Source organism: Carlito syrichta, unplaced genomic scaffold (assembly GCF_000164805.1).
Source record: "Carlito syrichta isolate Samal-C Ts95f unplaced genomic scaffold, Tarsius_syrichta-2.0.1 Scaffold287936, whole genome shotgun sequence".
NCBI lineage: Eukaryota > Metazoa > Chordata > Mammalia > Primates > Tarsiidae > Carlito > Carlito syrichta.
Window position 1 is genome coordinate 81,841 of NW_007232032.1, and position 23,885 is coordinate 105,725.

At 44.7% G+C, this 23,885-nt stretch overlaps 1 protein-coding gene across 3 annotated transcripts in view; it reads right to left on the reverse strand.

Moving 5' to 3' along the window:
- Nucleotides 1–274: 274 nt before the first annotated feature.
- Nucleotides 275–23,885, reverse strand: part of MIGA1 (mitoguardin 1) — a 78,972-nt gene continuing 55,361 nt past the window's right edge. Inside the window, exons 9-17 of one of the 3 annotated variants that reach the window (XM_008053168.1) lie at nt 16,017–16,135; nt 15,697–15,769; nt 14,637–14,723; nt 13,151–13,249; nt 10,386–10,520; nt 8,454–8,507; nt 6,942–7,058; nt 3,873–4,135; nt 275–1,304 (exon numbers count right to left, since the gene is read on the reverse strand). In XM_008053168.1, coding sequence (XP_008051359.1) covers nt 3,917–4,135; nt 6,942–7,058; nt 8,454–8,507; nt 10,386–10,520; nt 13,151–13,249; nt 14,637–14,723; nt 15,697–15,769; nt 16,017–16,135 — 903 coding nt within the window. In that variant the 3' untranslated portion in view covers nt 275–1,304; nt 3,873–3,916. Of the gene's footprint in view, nt 1,305–2,916; nt 4,136–6,941; nt 7,059–8,453; nt 8,508–10,385; nt 10,521–13,150; nt 13,250–14,636; nt 14,724–15,696; nt 15,770–16,016; nt 16,136–23,885 lie in introns of those variants that run through there. The other 2 variants (XM_008053167.2, XM_008053169.2) reach the window with 2 other exon arrangements.

The window sequence follows — 23,885 nt, forward strand, 5'->3', positions numbered from 1 at the left end:
GGCGGCGGCGGCCCGGCCTCGCTGCGACCCAGGCGTGGTCGCCCTGCCGGCCGCGCCCCTCCCCACACTCTGATGAGGACGCGATGCACCCCCTTTCCCTCAAAGGCCTGTCTGTTTCCCGCGCTGGCCCACCAAGACGACACACGCGTGTCTCCTCGATGACGATGCTTCTGCAGCTGGGCTCACGGAGACGGAAGCTCCCAGAGGGCAGGGTCTGGCGGGCCAAGAGTGACTTCGCGAAGGCACAGAAACAGAACTTACAAGAGTCAACGAGTCAGCAAGATGTGCCATCACTTTTTTATTTCGCAGTAATAGAAATACATCCACGTCGCAGTGCTTATTTTGGCTAAAAGTCTGTGCTCTTTTTTTCTGCTACTGTAGTGTTTTACTTTTATACAAATTAATGAGTGCAGTCTTCACATTTAGGGAATAGACACACTGAGAGCAGCCAAGTGCAGCTAATACATGATTGTTCCCAAACTAAACAACCCAATAACATAATCATTAGAAACAAGGCAGGGATGTCCATTAATCACAGATTATATCAACTCTTAAGTCTCACATATGCATTTCTTGATGTAATTAATCCAAGCAAAAACCAAAAGATTTGAATTCAGCCTAATTCTTATAATCACTTGGAAATGTACATCACATAATTTCTGAAGATATAGTCATGTTAAAATAAAAGCCAATGGGCTATAAACATAATTTAAAATTTCTGATTATGAAAGGTCACAGAGACGTACATTAAATGTTACTTTGGCATTCCTATTGCCTGCACCTACAGAAACAATAAAATAAGACATTCTTTTGTAATGAAAATAATCACTTTTTGGAAATCATCTAAGTAGAAAATGTTACATCTTAAAAAAAAAAAAGAAAGAAAATATTACATCTTAAGGCATGAAAACATTGTGAATATCTTTTATAAGTCAGCTAATTCAACAAATTAATAGAATCGTAGTAAATTGACACAAATAAAGAATATTACTTTATGAGAAAGTTCTTTGGAGCTTACTCTTACAGTGTGGAAAACTTGGCTTCTTTTTTTAAAATATAGTTCCATTTTGACATTTAATAAACATACTGTTAACCTTCAATAAGTAAGTACCCTTTAGTTGAATTGAAATGTAGAGAAATAAAAATATAGAGAAAGCAAAAAACAAATATATGTCACTTGAACATTTATCTTTTTTCTTCCAGAAAAGAAGATTTAAAAAACGACTTCCCCAGGGTATCTCAAGACCCTCCAACGATCTGCACAAGAAGTAGTCGGCAGGGCTCACGGTGACAATGACGTCTTTCTGAAAATAACACCATGTTTAAGTGTCATACAGGGTTTATCCTAAAAGGCTCTAAACTAGTTTAGTCATTTTTTTTTATTTTTAAAAACAGCTTTTGCTGTTTAACTCAATTTTAAGGCAAATGGAAACTGGCATGTATGTCTTCGGTACCCTTCTGTGGTCAGAAATGTTCTTTTTAAAAAGGTGTTTCCTTTAAAGTTCACGTTTCTTCTCTTGCAATAGAGAGGCTCTTCCTATGTGTATTGCCCTGAAATTCTATTTGGTCACTCTTATCCTTTTTGTGAAAGGCCACAAAGAAAGCATCTTGCTAAAGCAGTAGCTACTGACTTGACCAGAAACTCAGCAAACTCAAGCCCTGAATTTGACAAACCAACCCCTTGAATATGAGCAACTCCAAAAAAAAAAAAGTGAAATGTAAAAGAGAAAACACAAACAAAACACCTTCCAGAAAACCATTCAACTTCTCTGGTAACATATACTCCCCAGAGTTATCTTATGTGGTAGCAGCATTGTCAGACAGTGTAATTCTTCAAAGTTGATTTCAAACCATATCTTTCTCAAATAAAAAAGCAATTGAGTTTACTTAGAACTTTGCTTATACAACCGCAGCCCGCAAGTGGGTAAACTGATACAAGCAACACCGTCTTACCTACGCCGTAACGGGAACGTGCAAAGTGCGAACACGCACACAGTCTACGTGGAGTGTCATTCAAGACCAGTGGCACCTCAACAAGGTGGAGACACGTAATATTAAACAAGTAAAACAACGCATGATGGAATTTTTGGTTCTGGTACTTCCAATCACACTCCTCCATGAATAATAAGAATTATAAATAGGTAATTATTAAATTCAGAATCTGAGGATCTAGACAGTCAAAGACAGAGAGATATTTCGCATGCTTAACACTGCCACCTACACAACACACGCAAAGCGGCGTCGTGATCCTGAACTTCACATTCTGTAATTAAATGGCATAAATGCACCCCATACATAAACTTAAAGTCTTAAAAGAGCATGTTTTCCTCACTTTTCATTTTCTACTCATTAATCAGAGACCAGGCACTTTAATCTAAAAACACACTCTAAAAAATGCATATTCGGTCCTCCATCCAACTCACTCCCAAGAAGAGCAAAGCTCGCTCTGGGAGCAAACGCAGCACGTCTAACCCACTGGCCTGTGAGGCAGCCACTTCCAGCAAGCAGGTATGATTTAGAAACAAGACGGACGCAGCCCTGAAAGTGCCGATGTGCCCCACAGAAGGGCCTCCCTCGTCAGACAACCTGTGTGATCACACATAATCGTAAGAGACATGAAATACACGTCCGCATCTTGAAAACATCTTTGTTTCAAAACCTCACTGAGATTCAAAGTATGACTATCTTAAAAATATGGACATAAGCCGGTCGTAATCCCGGCACTTTGGGAGGCCGAGATGAGAGGATTGCCTGAGACCAGCCCGGGCAACTTGGCGAGAAAGAAAATAAATTAAAAAATTAGCCGGACATGGAGGCACAAGTCCATGGTTCCAGCTACTTGGAAGACTGAGGCAGAAGGATCACCTGAGCCCTGAAGGTCGAGGCTGCGGTGTCCCTGAGTGTGCCACTGCACTCCAGCCTGGATGACAAAGTGAGACTCTGACTCAAAAAAAAGGGCATAATATGACAAAGTTCCAGTATGCTGAGTTCACTGTAGAAACAGCCAACAGCTGGTTTCGTAGAAGGAGAAAATATTTTACCGTATCAAGTTTAGTACTTTCAGGTGGTGAGAGACAGTCTCAAAATGACACAAAAATGGTAGATTTTAAACTGTCTTAGTTAATTAATGCTATCTTTTTAATCAATATTCATTTAAGGGAAAATGCTCTAATCTATACAAAAATAAAGGGAAATTCCTCAGTTTCTCCATTGTAACTTATAGGACTAACAGTAATATATATATATATATATATATCAGAAACTACAGTTAATATAAAGCTATAAATTGTAAACTTCTTAATGTCAATTCATTTAAAATGTTTTATAACAACACTCAGTGATTACAATTTCTTTGATTCAAATACATAAGCAAATGCACAAGCGATATGTGAGCAGTACATATTAAATACCATTGCTGCCTAAACGCGATGAACAAATGAATAACTTTGGAATTAAAAATATACTTCTAGGCAAAGTTAACTATGTTGACACTAGCGCAACATATTCTTGCGTATGTGGGCCACAAAGGTCCTGGCTAACGTGTGTATTTTCAAGGTGCAAAGCCTAAAAAGAGAGCTTTTGAGAATGACACTGGACATTTCAGATAGCTTCAAGACAACAAATCAATTAACTCCCAAGTATCGGCTTCAATTCAAGCAATATTCCCGCAGAATACACAATGTTTCACAGCTGAGATAACTACCCAGAGATTGCAGAAAGCCACTTTGGATACACTACACACGGATTCAGAGGCGAACTTCTGTAGATGTGCAGGACAGCCGCTTGAGTCTTATGAGACATCTTTTCTTCCCTGAGTCCATATGTGCCGATTCTGCTGATTATGCAATATACATCACAAAATCCACAATCACCTTCACATACTTCCTAGCACATGGAGCTGTCGCTTCTGTGCCACCTACTGCACCCTGGCTTCCAGCAGCCCGCTGGACACGACAGGCCCATGGCTACCTGTGCAGCCACTCGTGTGCCTCAGGGCGTCCGCCCCGAGATAGGCCATCAGAAGCTCGGTGCGGCCGCTGAGGAGCTGCATGAGGTCTTCGGCCAGCGCCTCTAGACTCGAGTAGCGCACCTTCTCAAAGTCAAAAATGTCTTTGAGAAAGAAGAGAACTTGATTCTGGAAAAGAAGCACAAAGCAAAGGGGGACGTCTTAGAGCAAGACGGTGTTCCATGTGAAGTATCACTCGTGAGCACTGAACCAGAAGTCAGGACCTGAGCTCTGGTGCTGATCTCGTATCTGATGGAAAAGGGACCTTGAACTTGCGACTTCGCCCTTCTGGGGTCTCCTTTCCTTTTTCCACAGAATAAGGAATGATACTGCCTGCTCCATTTACTGCTCAGGGACAGCGTGGTCATCAAAACAGACCATCTGTCTGCAGGAAGTGCCCACGCACCGAGAGGCTCTGTGTCCATGGCAGGGCCATTCACCCTCTTCCCTCAGTGCTACCGCTGAGCAGTGGTTCTCTTTAAGACAGAATAAACTATTTCCAGTCATCATAAACTATACATTTTACCTGACTTTATTTTATTTTTTGAGTCAGAGTCTCACTCTATCGCCTAGGCTAGAGTGCAGTGGCGTGCTCACGGCCACTACTGCCTTGACCTGCTAGGCTCAGATAATCCAACCACCTCAGTTTTCCAAGTAGCTGGAACCATAGGCATGCACCACCACGCCTGGCTAATTTTTTGGTTTTTTGTAGAGACGGGGTCTCACCAAGTTGCCCAGGCTGGTCTTGAACCTCTGAGCTCAGACAATCCTCTTGCCTCAGCCTCCCAAAGTGCTGGGATTACAGGTGTGTGCCTGGCTATAAATTCTAAATTCTAAATGTGCATTTTTCTGTACCCCCAAAAACTCTTAAGGCAAATGAAAATAAAAATAATTTCAGGTCTCAAATCAATGTAAGATCCTGAAGGATATTTCATTTGAGTAAGTTAATACTCAGGCTGAAACTCATTTTAAGCAAGTTGTATCCCTGCATTATATCTCAGCTGTTATGTCATCATAATGTGAAATAAAGGAATTCCAAAGAGTACCAACAAGAGTATTTCACTTCAGCCAGGCACAGTGGCTCATACCTGTAATCCCAGCACTTTGGGAGGCAGAGATGAAAGGACTGCCTGAGCCCAGGAGTTTGAGACCAGCCTGGGCAACGTGGCAAGACCTCGTCTCTACAATAAATTTTTTAAAAATTAGCTAAGCATAGTGGCATATACCTGTGGTTCCAGCTACTTTGGAGGCTGAGGCAGAAGAATCGCCTGAGCCCAGCAGGTTGAGGCTGTGGAGGCCGTGAGCGTGTTGCTGCACCCAGCCTGGGTGACAGAGTGAGACTTCGACTGGAAAAGAAAAAGAATGATCTCACTTCTATCCTCCAGAAACCAAGTGTTAAGAATTGCTAAGGAGCCATACTTCATCAGCCTACTAGATTTCATGTCTAGAAGGGTTGTCAGCCATCAGCCTCTCAAGCCCCTCACTTCTCAGCTGGAGGAGGAGCAGAGAACGACCCGCCAGGTGAGACTGCACTCAGATGGTGGACAACTCCAGCTCCGCGGCCCACACCAAGGCACTGCCTCACATTTGCGTGGGCAGGCAAACTAGTCAAAAATCAATGCGTTCTGCCTGAGCGTAAAATAAACATTTCCCAAACCTTTCACACAAATATTATAGGAACAGCACGCAGACATAATAATGCAATTTTTAAAAATGAACAATATAGTAGAATATCCAAACTTTCACATTCTTACTTGGTCATATTTTTATCTGCGCCTTGAAACACCGTCTGAACTCAAGATGATTAGAGACACTTTCCTCGGCCAGAGGAGTCTGCAATGAGCTGCAACTTGCCTTCTGGCAAACCCCAACTGCTGACTTGGAATACAGCTTTACACCCCTGCACTATTTCTTTCTCAGATCTTGGATTCTATCAGTCACAGGCCCTTAGCCACAGCAGACTCTGCATGACCACGTACGCAATAAAGACGGGCATCGTTTGTTTATAAATTTCAAGAGTGCCCTGGCATGAGGAACAATCCATCTGCCCCATGGTAACATGGCAACACCATGCAAGACCACGTGTCCTGCTGCACAGGAGGTGATAAGGCGAGTGGACTTGGGAGTCTATTCCAGAGTAAATCACCAAATTTATAAAATGCTGGTTCATTACAATACTCGTGCAAAATGCCAAAACTATCCAATACTGGCATTTAAACACTGAACTTGGGTGACTTCTATCACTTATTTATTTAAGTCAGGATCTCACTCTGCTGCCCAGCTGGAGTGCAGTAGCATAATCATGGCTCACTGTAGCCTAGACCGCCCGCCTCAGCCTCCTGGGACTACAGGCATGCACCACCACCCCCAGCAAATTTTTGATTTTTCTGCAGAGACAAGTTCTCGCTATGTTGCCCATCCTGGTCTTGAACTCCTAAGCTCAAGTGATCCTCCAGCCTTGGCCTCCCAAAGTGCTGGGATTACGGGTGTGAACTACCATGCCTGGCCAGCTTTACTTTTCAGTGACATTCTGGGCCGGGGTCGGTGGCTCAGCCTGTAATCCCAGCACTTTGGGAGGTGGAGGTAGGTGGATTGCCTGATCCAGCGGGTTCGAAAGCAGCCTGGGCAATTTGGCAAGGCCTTGTCTCTACAATCAAAAATCAAAAATTAGCCAGGTGTGGTAGTGCGTGCCTGTAGTTCTGGCTACTTGGAAGGCTGAGGCATAAGGGTCGTTGGAGCCCAGCAGGTTGACGCTGGGGTGGCTGTGAGTGTGCCACTGCACTCCAGCCTGGGCGACAGAGTGAGACTCCGACTCCAAAAAATAAAAAATAAAAATAAATAACATTCTTTCTTCTACAAAAGCAAAACACAACAGAATAAAACCCTATCTACTTTTGATTTAGACAAAAAGAAATGATTCAATGAGTAAACATACCTTAAAGAAGCAACATAAATCATAGAGGGAATTTCTAGGCCCCAAAAAGCCCCAGGCTAGGACAGGGCTGATGTGTTCACAAATGGCATAAAAATGGGCAAAAAATCCATCCGGGATCTGTGGGGAAGCAAAGGGGAATGAATCAAGTTATTTCCACCTCCCTGAATCTGCTTTCTCTAGCAGGGAAGCTGGATGATTATTCATCACACAACCAGCTCGTTCTTCTCTAACTCGTTTTTTAGAAATTGGTCTTATGACACCTCAAGCGACCTTCCCTCTTCAGCCTCTCGAGCAGCTGAGACCACAGGCCCGTTCCACAGCACAAGGCTCATGGCCAGCTGGTTGTGAAGGCAGACCAGGGGTCAATCATGAGCCAGCCCATTAAGAAAGTTAAGGAACGAACAAGTAACTTTTAGGGTCCTACGATGTTTTAATGTAGATTTAGGATCTTACCCAACAGTTTCAGATGTGGTGAGAGACATTTCTAAAAGATTTTTTCACTTCATAAAAATGCTTCATAAAAGAAGCAATCGTATCAGTGTTGCAAACTGAGCAGTAACAAGAATGCTACAGTATTTCCTAGCTGTTTAATTTTTAGTATTTTTTTTTTGAGCTGGAGTCTCACTCTGTCACCCAGACTAGAGTGCAGTGGCTGCTCCCGGCCACCGCAGCCTCGACCTGCTGGGCTCCGGAGATCCTTCCGCCTCAGACTTCCAAGTAGCCGGAATTACAGGCGTGCGCTATTTTTTTTTATTTATTGTAGAGACGAGGTCTCGGCTGATTTTTGATTTATTGTAGAGATGAGGTCTCGCCAAGTTGCCTGGGCGGGGCTCGAACCAGTGGGCTCAGGCAATCCACTTGCCTCGGCCTCCCAAAGTGCTGGGATGACAGGCTGAGCCACCGAGCCTGGCCAATTTTTAGTATTTTTAAGACTGCCACGGTTTTAGCTATTTAAAAGCCCTACTCAGTCACTTAATTATATTAACTGAAAAAAACTAAAATGATTTTTAAATGAGTAAGCACTAAATTACTCTTATTAGAATTCTAGCCAATAGCTAAGAAACTCGATATTATTTAAGCGTTTAATTGTGTAATTGCATCATCTCGTAAAATATTAGCACAGATACTTATGTGTCACGAAACTCTCTGAGTTTATTAACTTTCTGGATTTCCACAGTTCAACAAAACCCTGTGGGATGTGTTATACAGCATCGACAAGGGAAAACCTTTGCCTTAAGGTGCTGTCTCCTGGAGGGGCCATGGACCGGAAAAAACAAAAGACCAAACACTCTGCAGAGCTGATTCCAGACCTAAAGGCGCCCCCCCAGCTGAAATGCCACGATGCCTCAATACGAGGAAGGGGGAGGCAATCAAAGAAGCCCCCGCTCCCAGAAGCCACCCGTCCAGCCTGAGGGACGGTCCCTCCTCTCGGCTGCCTCCTCCACAGCAGCTGACTCAGGTGTGTTTCTCTGACAGAGCCCCAAGCGACTTAACCCGGGCGCCCAAGCTCACCTTCATCTGCTGCTGCTTCTGCCTCAGCACCGACCAACAACTTGAAGCCACCGCCTGAACGTACACAGAGGAGAGAAGCAAGACTTAATGGACGGCCACTCAAAGCTTCCACCTAAGAGAGTGCGATTTTTATTAGAAGCTCAATGTTTATGGGCCTGAAAAGTTCAAAACATTAACTACTAACAAGAACTAGTCCAGCCCTTACACCTCTTATACTTCTACAAATAGTAATGACAAGGTATTTCATTTTTAAAATTTTAAAATTAAGCACAAGGCTACTCAAGGAAAAAGGCTGCACTCCGATATGAAGGAGATGGGAATTAGAATTCAGTTTTCGGGGTTCTTCAATTCTCTTCCTAAGGGAAAAAGGTGAAAATATGTGTATGGAGATGCACACATAAATAAACGTCCTATGTGTAACAATAAAGTAGCTTTTTTTCCTCCAGGAACAGTACTTCTGGAATATTTGTGGGTGGAGCTCACAGTTTTATTCAGAGAAAGAACTGAGAAATACAGCCATGATAGGACCAAAGCTGCGAGTGGATCCTGAAGAAATCTCACCGTACTCTAGCATGACCCAGCTTTGATCAAGCTCACTCCACCAAAGCACTTAAAGACATAGGACCATGGACGTCTTATCACATACTTCTTTTTTTTTTTTTTTTTTTGAGTTGGAGTCTCACTCTGTCGCCCAGACTGGAGTGCAGTGGCCACTTCCGGCCACCGCAGCCTTGACCTTCTGGGCTCCGGCGATCCTTCCGCCTCAGCCTTCCAAGCAGCTGGAACTACAGGCGCGCGCTACCATGCCCGGCTAATTTTTTTGATTTATTGTAGAGATGAGGTCTCGCCAAGTTGGCTACGCGGGTCTCGAACCCGTGGGCTCAGGCAATCCACTCACCTCAGCCTCCCAAAGGCACGGGATTACAGGCTGAGCCACCGAGTCCGGCTATCACATACTTCTTACAATTAAGACATACTTAACTGAGGAAAGGTCGGACTGACTTAAAATGCTTTAAAATTTAATCTCAGGAAGTTCCAAAATAATTGTGAAACCACCCACTGACACTCTAAAAGATAGGCCAGGTAGCTCACACCTAGAATCCCAGCACTTTGGGAGGCCGCGGTGAGAGGATTGCCTGAACTCATGGGTTCGAGACCCGCCTGGGCAACTTGGTGAGACCTCATCCCTACAATAAATTTAAAAATTAGCCAGGCATGGTGGTGCATGCCTGTAGGCCCAGCTATTTGGAAGGCTGAGGTGGAAGGATCACCTGAGCACACCAGGTCGAGGCTATAGTGGCCATGAGCGTGCTGCTGCACTCCAGCCTGGGTGACAGAGTGAGAGAAAAAAAAAGAAACTCTAAAAGACATTCACACTTCATCCCGAAACGTGATATTTACTCCACCTCACTTCCAGGAGTATACTTCAAGCCCCGCAAAAACTAACTTTACATAGATTCGAGTAAGAAAACAACAGAAACAGAAAACACCCCACAGAATGAAGCTTAAACCTGTTTTATTTTTGTACATGCCTATTTTATCTCCCCTAATTTTTGACAGTATTTGGGAACGTGAATTCCCATATTTTCATCTTAAAAATAGTCACTTTTTGAAAAGTCATAGTGGTCATATTTCAGTTTGGTCATTCTTCCATTTCAGTTACTGTTAGGCTTGAACTGATTTGAAGTCTGGATTTCTTTAGAGCCCTGAAGAAATCCTGGGTCTCCAGGCCACGGCTGGGAGGGGGAAAGGGCCGAGAAAGAGACTCTCCCGGAAGGTGTGACCCCACATACGTGGGACTCCCGCACCAAAGGATGTTTCCATCTTCACACTAGCACTCCACAGGCAGATGTGCGGGAAATCTTAATCTTCCCCTTTCTGACCATTTAAAAGAATCAGTTAAGTGACTGAGAAAGACAAACCACCACTTACAGTTTCTTTAAAGGACGCGTTCAGCCAGCGATTGTTTACCACATTCTGAATGGAGGTGGGTGGGTTTTCTAAATCTTCAAAGGAATCCATTAATATAAAATCCAGAACAACGTCATAAAAATTTAGATTTTTCACCTGCATTAAATGATGAGTTAAAACAAATTATTATTATATAGAGCTAAAATAAAATCTGAGTCAAGGCTTCACAGCTTATAACGTAGGGTGTCTTGAGCTGCATCAGATTATTCAATATAAAAATAAAAAAAGTGAGCCGGGCTCGGTGGCTCAGCCTGTAATCCCGTGCCTTTGGGAGGCTGAGGTGAGTGGATTGCCTGAGCTCGCGGGTTCGAGACCCTCCTGGGCAACTTGGCGAGACCTCATCTCTACAATAAATCAAAAAAAATTAACCGGGCGTGGTAGCGTGCACCTGTAATTCCGGCTACTGGGAAGGCTGAGGCGGAAGGATCGCCGGAGCCCAGCGGGTCGAGGCTGCGGTGGCCAGGAGCGGCCACTGCACTCCAGTCTGGGCAACAGAGTGCGACTCCAACTCAAAAAAAAAATAAAAAATAAAAAATAAAAAGAGCGAAGACAGAAATGTGAAAACTCTCCACCAGAAATGATAACACATGGCAGCTGCTCCTTCCTACACCTCACAAGTGACACGAATCTCTTCCCCTCTCTGTTCTGGGATCCCTTGGTTCATGCCTCCACGACAGCGTCCACATCGCTCATTCTGCTGTGATTTGGTTTCTGAGGCATCCACTTGTTTCCTGTTTCCCCATGAGATCACGAACTCTTGCTCCTCTCATTCATGCACACACACTGCATTGTGCCGTGAATACATGAAAGAAGGTGTGAATGGCACGCCGTGCCAGGCCTCAGACTTGCACAGTGAGCAAGTCAGATAGACGCCCGGAGTCTGGCAGGGCAAACAGCACAAGGTCATCCTGCAAACAGCCAATCCCAGGCCGTGACACACGCCAAGAGGGACAGGTAAATGGTGCCCAGAGCTTCTGATGGAGACTCGGGTTTTTTTTTCACGACAGATGGGTGGATGTACTGACGTCATAGCCAGGTCTGAGGGCAGCACGCCTCACACATGCCTGGGAGAACCCAATCTTCCTGCTTACGAACCACAGAAGGATTGAGATCCTGATTTTCAGCTGGATTGAAGCGAGAGCTTCCTTCAGAGGGGAAGGCATCCCAGGAAGGGAAGACACCTGTCCGAGACCAGGGGGTAAGAAGGAAGGTGTGATGCCGCACGGGAGGAAATCACAGAAAGGGTGCTATAGCCCTCCAGCAGGAAAGGCAGGGCCAGCGGAAAGGAGAGGGCTGTCGGGGGCTGGAGGTGGCGGAACAAAACGGATAGTCAGATCCGTGTCTTTTAAAGGTTGCCTGACAGCAGTGTGGACAATGTGATGGAGAGGAGGGAGGGGGCTGGTGGTGATCAGAACACAGAATCTACTAAGGCAGTCCAGGGAAAAGACGCCAGGACTCAGGTCAAGATGGTGGCAGGGACAGAGAGACGCTGCGTGGAAAGGTATCGGAGTCGGCGCGGACCAAAGCTCGAAGTGAGTGGGAAGAGGCGGTGAGCATCGGGGTGGGGTGCAGCGCGTGCGGCCTTCTGCTGCGGAGCCAAAGGGATGCTGACTCGCTCCCTGAGGGAGGCAACTGAGAGAAGGAAGAGGCCGTCTCCATGGAGCTGGGCCTGCAGTGCTTCCTGGTGGAATGCCCTGGAGCGCCCTGCAAGCGCATGCCTTAGGCCTCCAGCACAAGGGCTGTGGGAGCACCCTGGACTTCCCCGCCCCCAGGGCTGAAACCGGCTGTTCTTCCAAGGAGTCCTGGCTCCTTTCTGCAGAGTGGGAGCTGGAAACCGGGTCTGTGTGCCAGGAGGATTTCTCTTGAGGTGCTGCTGTCTCAGACCCTCCAGTAAACAGAGGTGGAACTGACACGCATGTTTGTGCCACGCGAGCCTTCACATCCACTTTCATCTCTTCCATCTGATCTAAATATGTATCATCAACTACCCATGCACTCTGGCAGTCCCAGTCCCAAGCCCAACTTTTTTGCCTCCCTTCTCTGACAGTGGCCATCTGGTTCTGATTTTTCTTTTCTTTTTTTTTTTTTGAGTTGGAGTCTCACTCTGTCGTCCAGACTGGAGTGCAGTGGCCACTCCCGGCCACTGCAGCCTCGACCTGCTGGGCTCCGACGAGCCTTCCGCCTCAGCCTTCCAACTAGCTGGAACTACAGGCGCGTGTTACCACACCCAGCTAATTTTTTTGATTTATTGTAGAGATGAGGTCTCACCAAGTTGCCCAGGTGGGTCTCGAACCCGCGGGCTCAGGCAACGCACTCACCTCAGCCTCCCAAGGCGCGGGATTACAGGCTGAGCCACCAAGCCCGGCTCTGGTTTTTCTTATGTGTTTATTTGCTAAATCCTGTGTATGTGGCCAGTCTGTGGTCCACTGAGCTGCCCTGCCGTCCACTCCTAGACTGGCCTTGACAGGCCATGTGACGGCCCTCCCAGGGCCCTGCCGCTTGACTCTGGGCAGAAGGATGGAGGGGAAGGAGGAAGGATGGAGCCAATGAAGGAGAGGAAGGCGGCTAAAAACAGTTATCAACAACTCTCGTCCCAACGTGTAGAGTGTGCTTGCTGTGGTCTTTACTGTTATTTATCGAGGACAAGGAGACAGTAGCCTCAACTCATGTAAATAATTCATGCACATAACTAAGGGGAATACATATCATAAAACACTGGAACTTACCCCTCTAGCAGCAAGTTCCATTTCAGTACTATCCCAGTGATCAGTCTGCTCTAAAAAGTAGATCATTTCGTCAAAAACATCTTCAAACTTCTTTGGATTCTGCAGAAGAAAATGCATTTTTAACCCTAAATTCAACTTTATAACAAAGCTCAAGCCTACAATGTAAATAAGTGGCTTCTCAAGTGTGTTGGATCTTAATTCTACTAGGTAACAGAACTAGCTACATTTTCAAGGTGTGCTCAATGTCTCTGGTTTACTATTTTTTTTCTTTTTTGAGTCGGAGTCTCACTCTGTTGCCCAGGCTGGAGTGCAGTGGCATCCTCACGGCTACCACAGCCTCAACCTGCTGGGCTCTGGCGATCCTTTTGCCTCAGCCTTCCAAGTGGCCATGCCCAGCTAAGTTTTTGATTTATTGTAGAGACGAGGTCTTGCCAAGTTGCCGAAGTTGGTCTTGAACCCATGGACTCAGACAATCCGCTTGCCTTGGCCTCCCAAATGGTTTTGTTGTTCCAATATTTTGCAGAAGCCAAGAGCAAGCGTGTTAGTGAATGTCACCAGCCAACTGCTTATTGCTCAAGTGTGTACGCCTGCTTAGGTCAGTCCTTAAAACGAAAACTTGGTTACAGCAGACACCAGGTGACGCTTTGGGGACAACCGTGCTCCTGTGGAGGATTCTGGTGCAGACCACGGTGTTCATCCACCATGGACAGCCAAGGAAGCAGCAGAAGTTCGCATGGGAACCTCCGTGCCCTTGGGCAGCACACGCTCACGGGCCGAGAGGGGTTCGGGGAGCTGCAGGCAGTCACCATCGCCGACGCGCAATCAGCACTTTATTCTTGAACTTGCCTTCCCATTTATCACTTACTTAATCATCACAACACCTCTCTGAAACAGAGTAATATCCACAAAATTCTATTACTGAGCTGAGAGGACTGAGCTCAGGGGGTTGGGTCTGAAAGGTGCCAAGGGCCCAGGGAAGGCCGGCTTTGCTGTGTTCTGTCTCATCGCCACCTGACAAACCTCGCATCATGCAAAGGCATTCCCTCCAGTCTGAATTTCTTGTCACTGCTTCTGCCTTACTCAGTTCCATGAAGATGAGTACATGTAAGAGTCAGCACCATTTTCATTCCAGATTCCGGAGAGGATTATTCCAAGAACTCTCTTCCTCAACAGGATGGAGGGAAGGAGGAGAGGTCTGGTGAGGGTACAGTGGCGGCTGCAGCAGGTCTCAGATGACCCTTACAAGGACGGTCACAGACTTTACTGCATTGGGAATAGCTTCTGAGAAACCACTTGGCCACAGCGGTGTGGACTTCACACACAGAAAATAGCCAAGTAGAAATCAAGGCTCTTTGGGCTGTTTATTTTTTAAATTTGAACCTTTGCAACTATCCATAAACACTTTTTGTTCTATCAGAAATTTAATGTATTTTAACCTTCAGCTCAATACAAACAATAAAACACCTTTCCCACCAAAAAAGCTCACCTTTCGTGCTTTCACAATCAAAGCTGATAAAATTTTCCTTCCGCTCTCAGCAAGGAATATCCTATTGGCTGTTTCTGAAAGAATTACCTGAAAAAATATTCATCCCCAAAGAAAAAAGAGACAGCAATGAATCTGGACAGTGTCACAGTGCATCTAGATACATGCCACCCTCTGCAGTGACGCACTGCACATGGTGCCATTTCACCAGGCAGACCCAAGTCCTAACTTACTAATAGGAAAAGAACTTTAAAACCCATAGCCAAAAACAGATGAAAGGGAGATATTTGAGTTTAAATTCTGATCAACAAACAATAGAAAGTCTAAAACAAATTTTATATAGCACCCAAACATAAGAAAACCCAGATACTTTGTTATTAAATGAACTTATTTCTTGTTAAGAAATCAACACTTTTATAACAGACTCAAATCAAATTTAGAATCCACATTAATTAATCATAAGACAGAGGTTTTTTTTGTTTGTTTGTTTTTTGTTTTTTGTTTTTTTTTAGTTGGAGTCTCACTCCATCGCCCAGAATGGAGTGCAGTGGCACGCTCCCGGCCACCGCAGCCTCAACCTGCTGGGGACCGGTGATCATTCCGCCACAGCCTTCCAAATAGCTGGAACTACAGGCGCACACTACCACGCCCGGCTAATCTTTGGTTTATTGTAGAGATGAGGTCTCGCCAAGTTGCCCGGGCGGGTCTCGAACCCACGGACTCAGGCAATTCACTCACCTCGGCCTCCCAAAGCACTGGGATCACAGGCTGAGCCACTGAGCCAGGTCAGAAAGAAGGTTTTTATTTCAAGCAGCCATTTTTACACACCCACAACATCATAATATCCTATTTTGACAAAGTGTGGTGGACTTGGGACCCAGAGGGAGAGGACAATGACAAGGGAGAAAAATGAAAGGATGCAGGTGTGGAGAGGGGGGTAAACTGAGTAACTTTGTACTTGCCCCTAGGAACAGGGGCGGGAGGGCGGCGAGCTATCCTGGTGACAAGCACGCGGGACCCCATGGCATGGGGGGTCAGAGGAGTCGCTCAGTGTTCGAAATACCTGAAAAGCCTGTCGGATGCAGTGAAGTTTGGCAAGAAAATCGCTGTCTCCCAGGCACTCCAACATCTCAGTCCTGCACAAGCAGAGGGACAATGGTTACGCGGCATTCAAGACCACGTGACTGCAGAACTGGCTCTAACACAATGTAACCTCAGGGTCTTAGCATGAGACATGTGTCTTTTCAATACTGACACAGCGTGTAAAAAACAATTTCACTTGGACCTAAAAACATACTTTTCTCTATTCTCATAAACATCTTAAATACATATTGCACCAACAACTTAACATACTTCAAACACATAAGCCCGATGGAATGGTACCTCAGGACTCTTGAGTAAACTTTTCCTTCTTCAACTAAGTGCATGGCTTCCTCGTAGAAAGGGCAGTGGCAGAGAGACTCCAGGCCGTAGGCATGCCGCCCGTCTCTGTGTTCTGCAAGCTGAGATGACAGTGGGTTAATACATGCTACAAGGACATGAGAAAAACTATGAGAGGAAGAAAACAGGACTGACTCACATCAAATGCGCTGAATCTGACGAAACCATAAAAATCACTCAATAGCATTTTACAATGAATAAGATCTGAATTCATCTTTTCAAAAACTCAGTTGCTAAAAAGAGTACAACTTTATAACAAGCTTAGTTCATTTAAAATCCAATTACTTAAATCCACAGAGCACAGAAAAGTGATACTATATCTTACAGTTCACCAATAAGAATAACTGAAGAAATAGCATTTTTTAAAAAGAGGAGGATTTTGTCATCCAAAAAATACTTAAAACTATCACTCCTAGCCAGGTTCGGTGGCTTAGCCTGTAATCCCGTGCTTTGGGAGGCTGAGGTGAGTGGAATGCCTGAGCCCATGGATTCGAGACCCGCCTGGGCAACTTGGCAAGAGTTCATCTCTACAATAAATCAAAAAAATTAGCTGGGTATGGTAGCACGTGCCTGTGATTCCAGCTACTTGGAAGGCTGAGGCGGAAGGATCGCCGGAGCCCAGCAGGTCGAGGCTGTGGTGGCTGGGAGCGGCCACTGCACTCCAATCTGGGTGACAGAGTGAGACTCCTACTCAAAAACAAAACAAAACAAAAAAACTATCACTCCTGACTGTAAATGAAGCAAAACTTTCCACAAAAGCTAAATAAGCTCAACTTGGCTACTAAATCATTTTTTGTTATATGTAGCTTTGATTAATCTTTGTCTCACTGAAAAAGAGTCACGTGCTTCTGGCTAGCATTCTACAAATGGAATTCTAGTCTTCTGACAGTTCATTAAAAAAACAACAGCAAACACTATACAGTAACCAGCTAAGCAAAAAACAAAAATGAAAAACTTCTTCCAGACGGACACAGTGGCTCATGCTTGTAACACAAGAACTTCGAGCGGCTGCGGTGGAAGGACGGCTTGAGGCTAGGAATTTGAGGCCAGCCTCGGCAACACAGCAAGAACCAGTCTCTACAAAAAATAATTTTTAAAAATTTGCCAGGCGTGGTGGTATGTGTCTGTAGTCCTAGCTGCTTGGGAGGCCGAGGCAGGAGGATCATTTGAGCCCAGGAGTTTGAGGCTACAGTGAGCTATGATCGCACCACTGCACTCTAACCTGGGTGACAGAGCCTGTCTCTTGAAAAGAAATAATAAATAAACTAACCACAACAGAAAATGACTACACACTAACAAAACATAGGAAGGGGGATGAAAAAGAAAAAGAAAAAGAAGAAAGAAAAAACTTCTAGAGTGAATTTCTTTCCCAATACCAGGTCATTCATTTAATGGCATGCTGTACTTTTTGGGTTTTTCAAAATCACAGTTTTACTGAGATATAATTCACGCCATAAAATTCAACCTCCAAGGTATACAGCTGGCTTTTGTGGGACCCCTGCCACCTTCCGATTCCAGAACAATTTTCCACCCATAGGAAACCCCCACTCCTCAGCAGACACTCCTAACTTCCCCTTCTCCCTTGTCCTGGGAAACCACTAACACTAAGCAGTTTCCTTCTCTGAAAATTCCATGCAAGTGGAGTCCAGCAGTGTGTGGCTTTTGTAATTGGCTTCTTTTTTTTTCATTTGAGCAGGAATCTCACTCTGCCGCTCAGGCTCAGGCCACGGCATGCTCACGGCTACCTCAGCCTCAACCTGCTGGGTTCAAGTGATCCTTCCTCCTCAGCCTTCCAAGTAGCTAGAACTACAGGCGCGCACCACCTCACCCGGCTATGTAACTGGCTTCTTACACCTCGCACAAGTTCCCCAGGTGTGCCCACAGTGTGGGCATACATCAGGACTTTACCTCCTCTAGAGCTAAATGAGACTCCCCGAAAAGAAACACAACCCTTGGTTTATCCTTACAACTGATGGACATCTGGACTGTTGCCACCTCTTAGCTGCCATGCTTAAGGCTGCCCTGAGCATCTGTGTACAAGTTTTTGTGTATATATGCTTTCAATTCCCCTGGTATACACCCAGAAATGAAAGGGTCAGATGGAAACGCCATGATTTTTTTTTTTTTTTTTTTGAGTCGGTGTCTCACTCTGTTGCCCAGGCTGGTACACCCACAGCCACCGCAGCCTCAACCTCCTGGGTTCAGATGATCCTTCCACCTCAACCTTCCAAGTAGCTGGAACACCTGGGCATGCACCACCATGCCTGGCTAATTTTTTTTTTAATTTATTGTAGCGATGAGGTCTCACCAAGTTGCCCAGGCTGATCTTGAACCCATGGGCTCAGACAATCCCCTTACCTTGGCCTCCCAAAGTGCTGGGATTACAGGCTTGAGCCACCACGTGGGCCTGGCCCACGTCAGCAATATTTAGGGTAGTATAAAGTATCTGTTGAATGTGGAAGTGACAGTGTCTGATATTATGTATTTTCTGCATTAAGCCACATTTCCCCTTTATTTTAAGGAACAAATGGTATAGTAAAGACAAAGTCTTTTTCAGGTTTAAAAAAAAAACATTAATTGCTTTTAGAAAATATCTTAGACTGGGGAGTCTTGAGCTATTACATAGCTGTAAAGTTTTGTGCCATCGTCAGAACAAATAGGGCCACGTGCACCTGCTATTAGAGAAGCGTCCTCGGAGGAACCTGAGTTCCGGCCAAACTCGCTCCACGCAGTCACTTACACTGAGACGTGAACAAGCCCAACGAGGAGCGAGTCCAGAGCTGAGCCTTGATTTACTGGTCTACACTGCGTATCTGTTGGTTTGGCCCAAGTACTCGTTTAAATAAGCCTCCTAAAATAGCCTGCAGCTGTGAAAACACATCATCTGAAAGATTTGATACTAGCTAGCACTACCGTCAACTCTTATTAGGAGACAATGACAACATAGAAACATGGATTTAAGTCATTGATCTTAAATCTTTTAAAGCAAAAAGCAACTCACTAACTATCAGTTTAAATTCTCATTTTAGAATACAACTGAGAGGAAAAAATTTTCAACAAAATTCCCAAAACTTTTTTAAAAGGTTTAAGAACAAAATGAACAGCTGAGATGTTACTTCAGAAGCAGAGGTCAATAGTATGGTTTAATCCTAACTATAAAAATATGCAATTTACCATGAAAGGATTTTTTTTGCTAGCTAAAATGAAATGTCCTATATTTCCAAATTATTCTTCCCCTGAAGGGTACTTTTCAAAAACTCATTTCAATATTTTCCAAAAGAAAAGCAATGCGATATTCATTTACACTGAAGTTTCTGTCTGACTAGATCTCTCCTGTGACCACAAGCAGCATCAGTGACCATGAAGGAAATTAAACAGGTTGCAACAACAGCAACAATGAAGAGAGATAAACGAGACAAGTCCCACAGACGAGCAGCCAGTGAAAACAGCGTCTAGGGATCAGCCAAAGATGTCACACATCCTGAATTCGTGATGACTTTGCTGAATGTGAAGCGACCTTTTCTAAAACCCTTTATCAACAGTCCAGACCAGGGCCTCTGAATGAGCACGAATGGAATGGCCTAAGTGTCGAAACTGTTATAAGTAAGGTCAGGAGACAGGTTCAGTCCCATTGTATGATGAACCATTTTTTATTTATTTACATTCTGCTTTCAAATCAATCACCCAAAATTACAAATAAGACAGTCAAAGAAAGCAAGCTGTATCCCTAAGAGAAAACAGAAAAGAAATTTAGAAGGGAATAAACCTACAGTCGCCACCCTCCAACCTGGTCCTGAATGACTCTCTCTCCCTAGTGACTTAAGACCTCACCCGAAACGGGACAGGGCTAACCTGTGTCACCAACAGTGTAACGTGGAAATGCCAGAGCGTGACCTGTGACCTGGTGATAAGCCATTGCTTCCACCTTGCTCACTCTCGGGTCATTCCCTCTGGGGGAAGCCAGGTGCCAAGCTGTAGAGATCCTCACACCGTCCTACAGAAAACTCCATGTGGTGAGAAACAAGCAGCACCAACTTGCCACTCATGTGAGAGATATCTTGAGAGCGCCTACAGCTCTTGTCAAGCCTTCACTTTCACAGGAAAAGCATCTGTGTCTGTCTGTCTGTCTATCTATCTATCTATCTATCTATCTATCTATCTATCTATCTATTTATCTATCTATCTATCTACCTACCTATCTATCTATCCATCTATCTACCTACCTACCTACCTACCTACCTACTGATCTATCCATCTATCCATTGGTCTATCGTCAGGGTCTCACCCTGTTGCCCAGGCTGGAGTGCAGTGGCATGGTCATGGCTCACCACAGCCTCAATCTCCTTGGTTCGACCTCTGCCTCAGCCTCCCACGTAGCTGGCACTACAAACACACACCATCATACCTAGCTAACTTTTTGCAAAGGCGAGGTCTCGCTATATTGCCTAGGCTGTTCTAAACGCCTGGGCTCCAGCAGTCCTCCCACCTTCGCTCCCCCAAGTGCTGGGATTACAGGCATGAGCCACCGCGCCTGGCCAGAAGAAAAATTTTAGACGATAGCTACATCCCTCTTGTTTCATATGATGCCTTCCCTAGCTATTTATCTTTGCCACACTGTGTATCATCACTGGTATACTGCTTGGATTGCTATAAGCAAGTGCTGTCAAGTCTGAGAGGCAGATAAAGCAGAAGTCTTGAGGCTTCCATTTACAGCACAAGCAGAGGTGTCTCAATTACCGAAAGGAAAATCTTCTGAGAGAAGTTTGCAATTTATACATTACATGCATATACACTTTGCAGAGTGGCAATTCTGAGAATGATGAAATCTATTGATAGAGCTAGCCGGGTGCAGTGGTTCACCTGTAATCCCAGCACTTTGGGACGCCGAGGTGAGAGGACTGCCTGAGTTCAGGGGTTCAAGGACAGCTGGGGCAACTCGGCAAGACCTCGTCTTTACAATAAGTCAAGGAGAATTAGCCGGGCATGGAGGCACATGCCTATAGTTCCAGCTCCTTGGAAGCCGAGGTGGAAGGATTGCCCGAGCCCAGCAGGCCGAGGCTGCGGTGGCTGTGAGCATGCCACTGCCCTCCAACCTGGGCGACAGAGTAAGACTCTGACTCAAAAAAAAAAAAAAACCATACAGCTAAAAACTATTCTCTGCAATATTAGTTTCTACCTATCAAATGACAATCTCTTCACCAGATGGAAGGGTTGGCCGTACATTGTGATGGTCTCCAAACATGAACAAGACTTTCCAGAACTTGAAAAAAAGCATTATGATAAGTGAAGAAAAGCCGAGCATAACAACCCACATCATGCGATGCCGGTCATACGAAGTGTCCAGAGTCAGAGGGAGGTAACCAGGAGCCAGGGAAGGGGACGGGGGCCATGGGGTGTGACACTGGCAGGGATGGGTTTGTTTCTGGGGGTAATAAAAGTGTTCTGGAGTCGGAAAGTCGTGCTGGCTGGACAGCTCTAGGAATCCACTACAAACCCCTGAACTGCACGCTTTCAAAGGGGGGTTATGGCATGTGAGCTATATCTCAGTCTACTGTATTTTTTTTAAACAGACTTTTCAGCGGTGGTTCCAAACCAACGTTTGGCAAAGCTTACATAGGAAAATCTTGTGAATCACTTTCACAATTGATTGACCCAGCTTAGAGGCGAGCCTATGCCAGGAATTGTTTTCATTGAAACAGGCAAGAAATCTTTTTGGTAATTTTGAAACAGTTTTCAAATGATTCAAAACTGTTTAACTTCCCAGAGAGCTCTGATCTTAATAACTTTCTTCATTAAATAGTTTTTCCTAATTTAACTTTAAATGATTAGCAGATAGTAAATGCAGTTAAAAATAATTTGCAAACATTTCTTATAACATAAAAGAATTCATCTTGGAACATTCACATTCTGAGATCACATGTTTATACCCTAGAAGCATTCCTATGATGTTTTTGGACATTGAGTCCTCTTTGTGTATATTCATGTATTTTTGTTTTCCATGCAGATTGAGTAATTTGTATTAAACGTTATTAAACAACAAATTTAAAGCGAATACGATGAACACTTAATTATCCTTTAAAGTTACATCTTAGAAATATTAGTTGCAAATTTAGAGCCATTAGGTATATTGTTCCTCAGAGTGGAAAAACACAAAGTGAACAGCAGTTTTCTCTTTACAAACCATCTGGGACAGCGTCCACAAAACAGAAAGATAAGTCTATATGGAACAGTAAATGGAAGAGAAGCAGTCTTCCCATAGAAGGAGGGGATATATTCTGTCTACTACAAAAATTTTTTTTTTTTTTGAGTTGGAGTCTCCCTCTGTTGCCCAGGCTGGAGTGCAGTGGCATGCTCAGGGCCACCGCAGCCTCGACCTGTCGGGCTCAGATGATCCTTCTGCACCCGCCTTCCAAGGAGCTGGAACTACAGGCACGTGCAATCACGCCCAGTTAATTTTTTTATTTATTGTAGAGACAAAGTCTCGCCAAGTTGCCCAGGCTGATCTCGAACCCAAGGGCTAAGGCAATCCCCCACACCTCAGCCTCCCAAAGTACTGGCATTATAGGCTTGAGCAAAAATATTTTTCATGTAAACAAGTCAGGAAATGGTACAAAATTCAAATCTCAGCCAAAAACAAAGCACCCAGAGATGTGTGGTTAGTGATCATCTCTGTTTATTTGTAACTAGTCTTTTTCTCTGCCTATACAGTATAGCACACACCTCTTCTGTTTCTTTTTACAAAGTTACGATCATAGACTTTATGTAAAACTTTATTCGCTGCTCTTTTCAATTAATGCATGCTCCCGTGTAATTAAAAATGAATGGAGGCCGGGCGTGGTGGCTCAAGCCCATAATCCCAGCACTTTGAGAGGCCAAAGTGAGAGGACTGCCTGAGCCCGTGGGTTCGAGCCCAGCCTGGGCAACATGGTGAGACTTATCTCTACAATAGATCAAAAAATTAGCTGGGCATGGTCGTGCACGTCTGTGGTTCCGGCTACTTGGAAGGCTGAGGCAAAAGGATCACCTCAGCCCAGCAGATTGAGGCTGCAGTGGCCAGGAATGTGCTACTAACTTCAGTGTGGGCAACAGAGCAAGACTCCAATTAAAAAAAAAAAATGAATGAAAACATGTTTATGATGCTATAATATTTCAAATTATGGGCTTACCATAATTTGGTATTAGAGTATTTTCAGTTTTTTGTTATTACAAAAATGCCACAGTGAATATTTTCATATATCATCTTTGAATCTGATCACTTTCTTGGAACAAATATCTATAAGTATGATTTCTGAACTTTTTTTTTCCTTCTTTAAACATTTTAAAATTATTTCTTTATTTTTGAGCCGGGGTCTCATTTTGTCACCCAAGCTGGAGTGCAGTGGCACGATCACAGCCTCAAACTCCTGGGCTCAGATGATCCTTCTGTCTCAGACTCTCGTGTAGCTGGGATTACAGACGCCCACCAAGGCACCTAGCTAATTTTTTTATTTTTTGTAGAGATGAGGTCTCCTTATGTTGCCCAGGTGGGTCTCAAACTCCTGGGCTCCAGCAATTCTCCCACCTCGGCCGTCTAAAAGTGCTAGGATTACTGGCATGAGCCACCGTGCCCAGCCTGAACATTTTCAAGATCCTTGATATAAGTTGAAACATTCTTTCCATTAAGATACTAATTTATATGCCTCCCCCGAAGTCTGTAGTATGGAACTGCCCATCTAAAATATATGTTTACGTGTCTACCTCCTTAATCCCGTGTCTTTGGGAGGCCGAGGTGAGTGGATTGCCTGAGCCTGCGGGTTCGAGACCCGCCCGGGC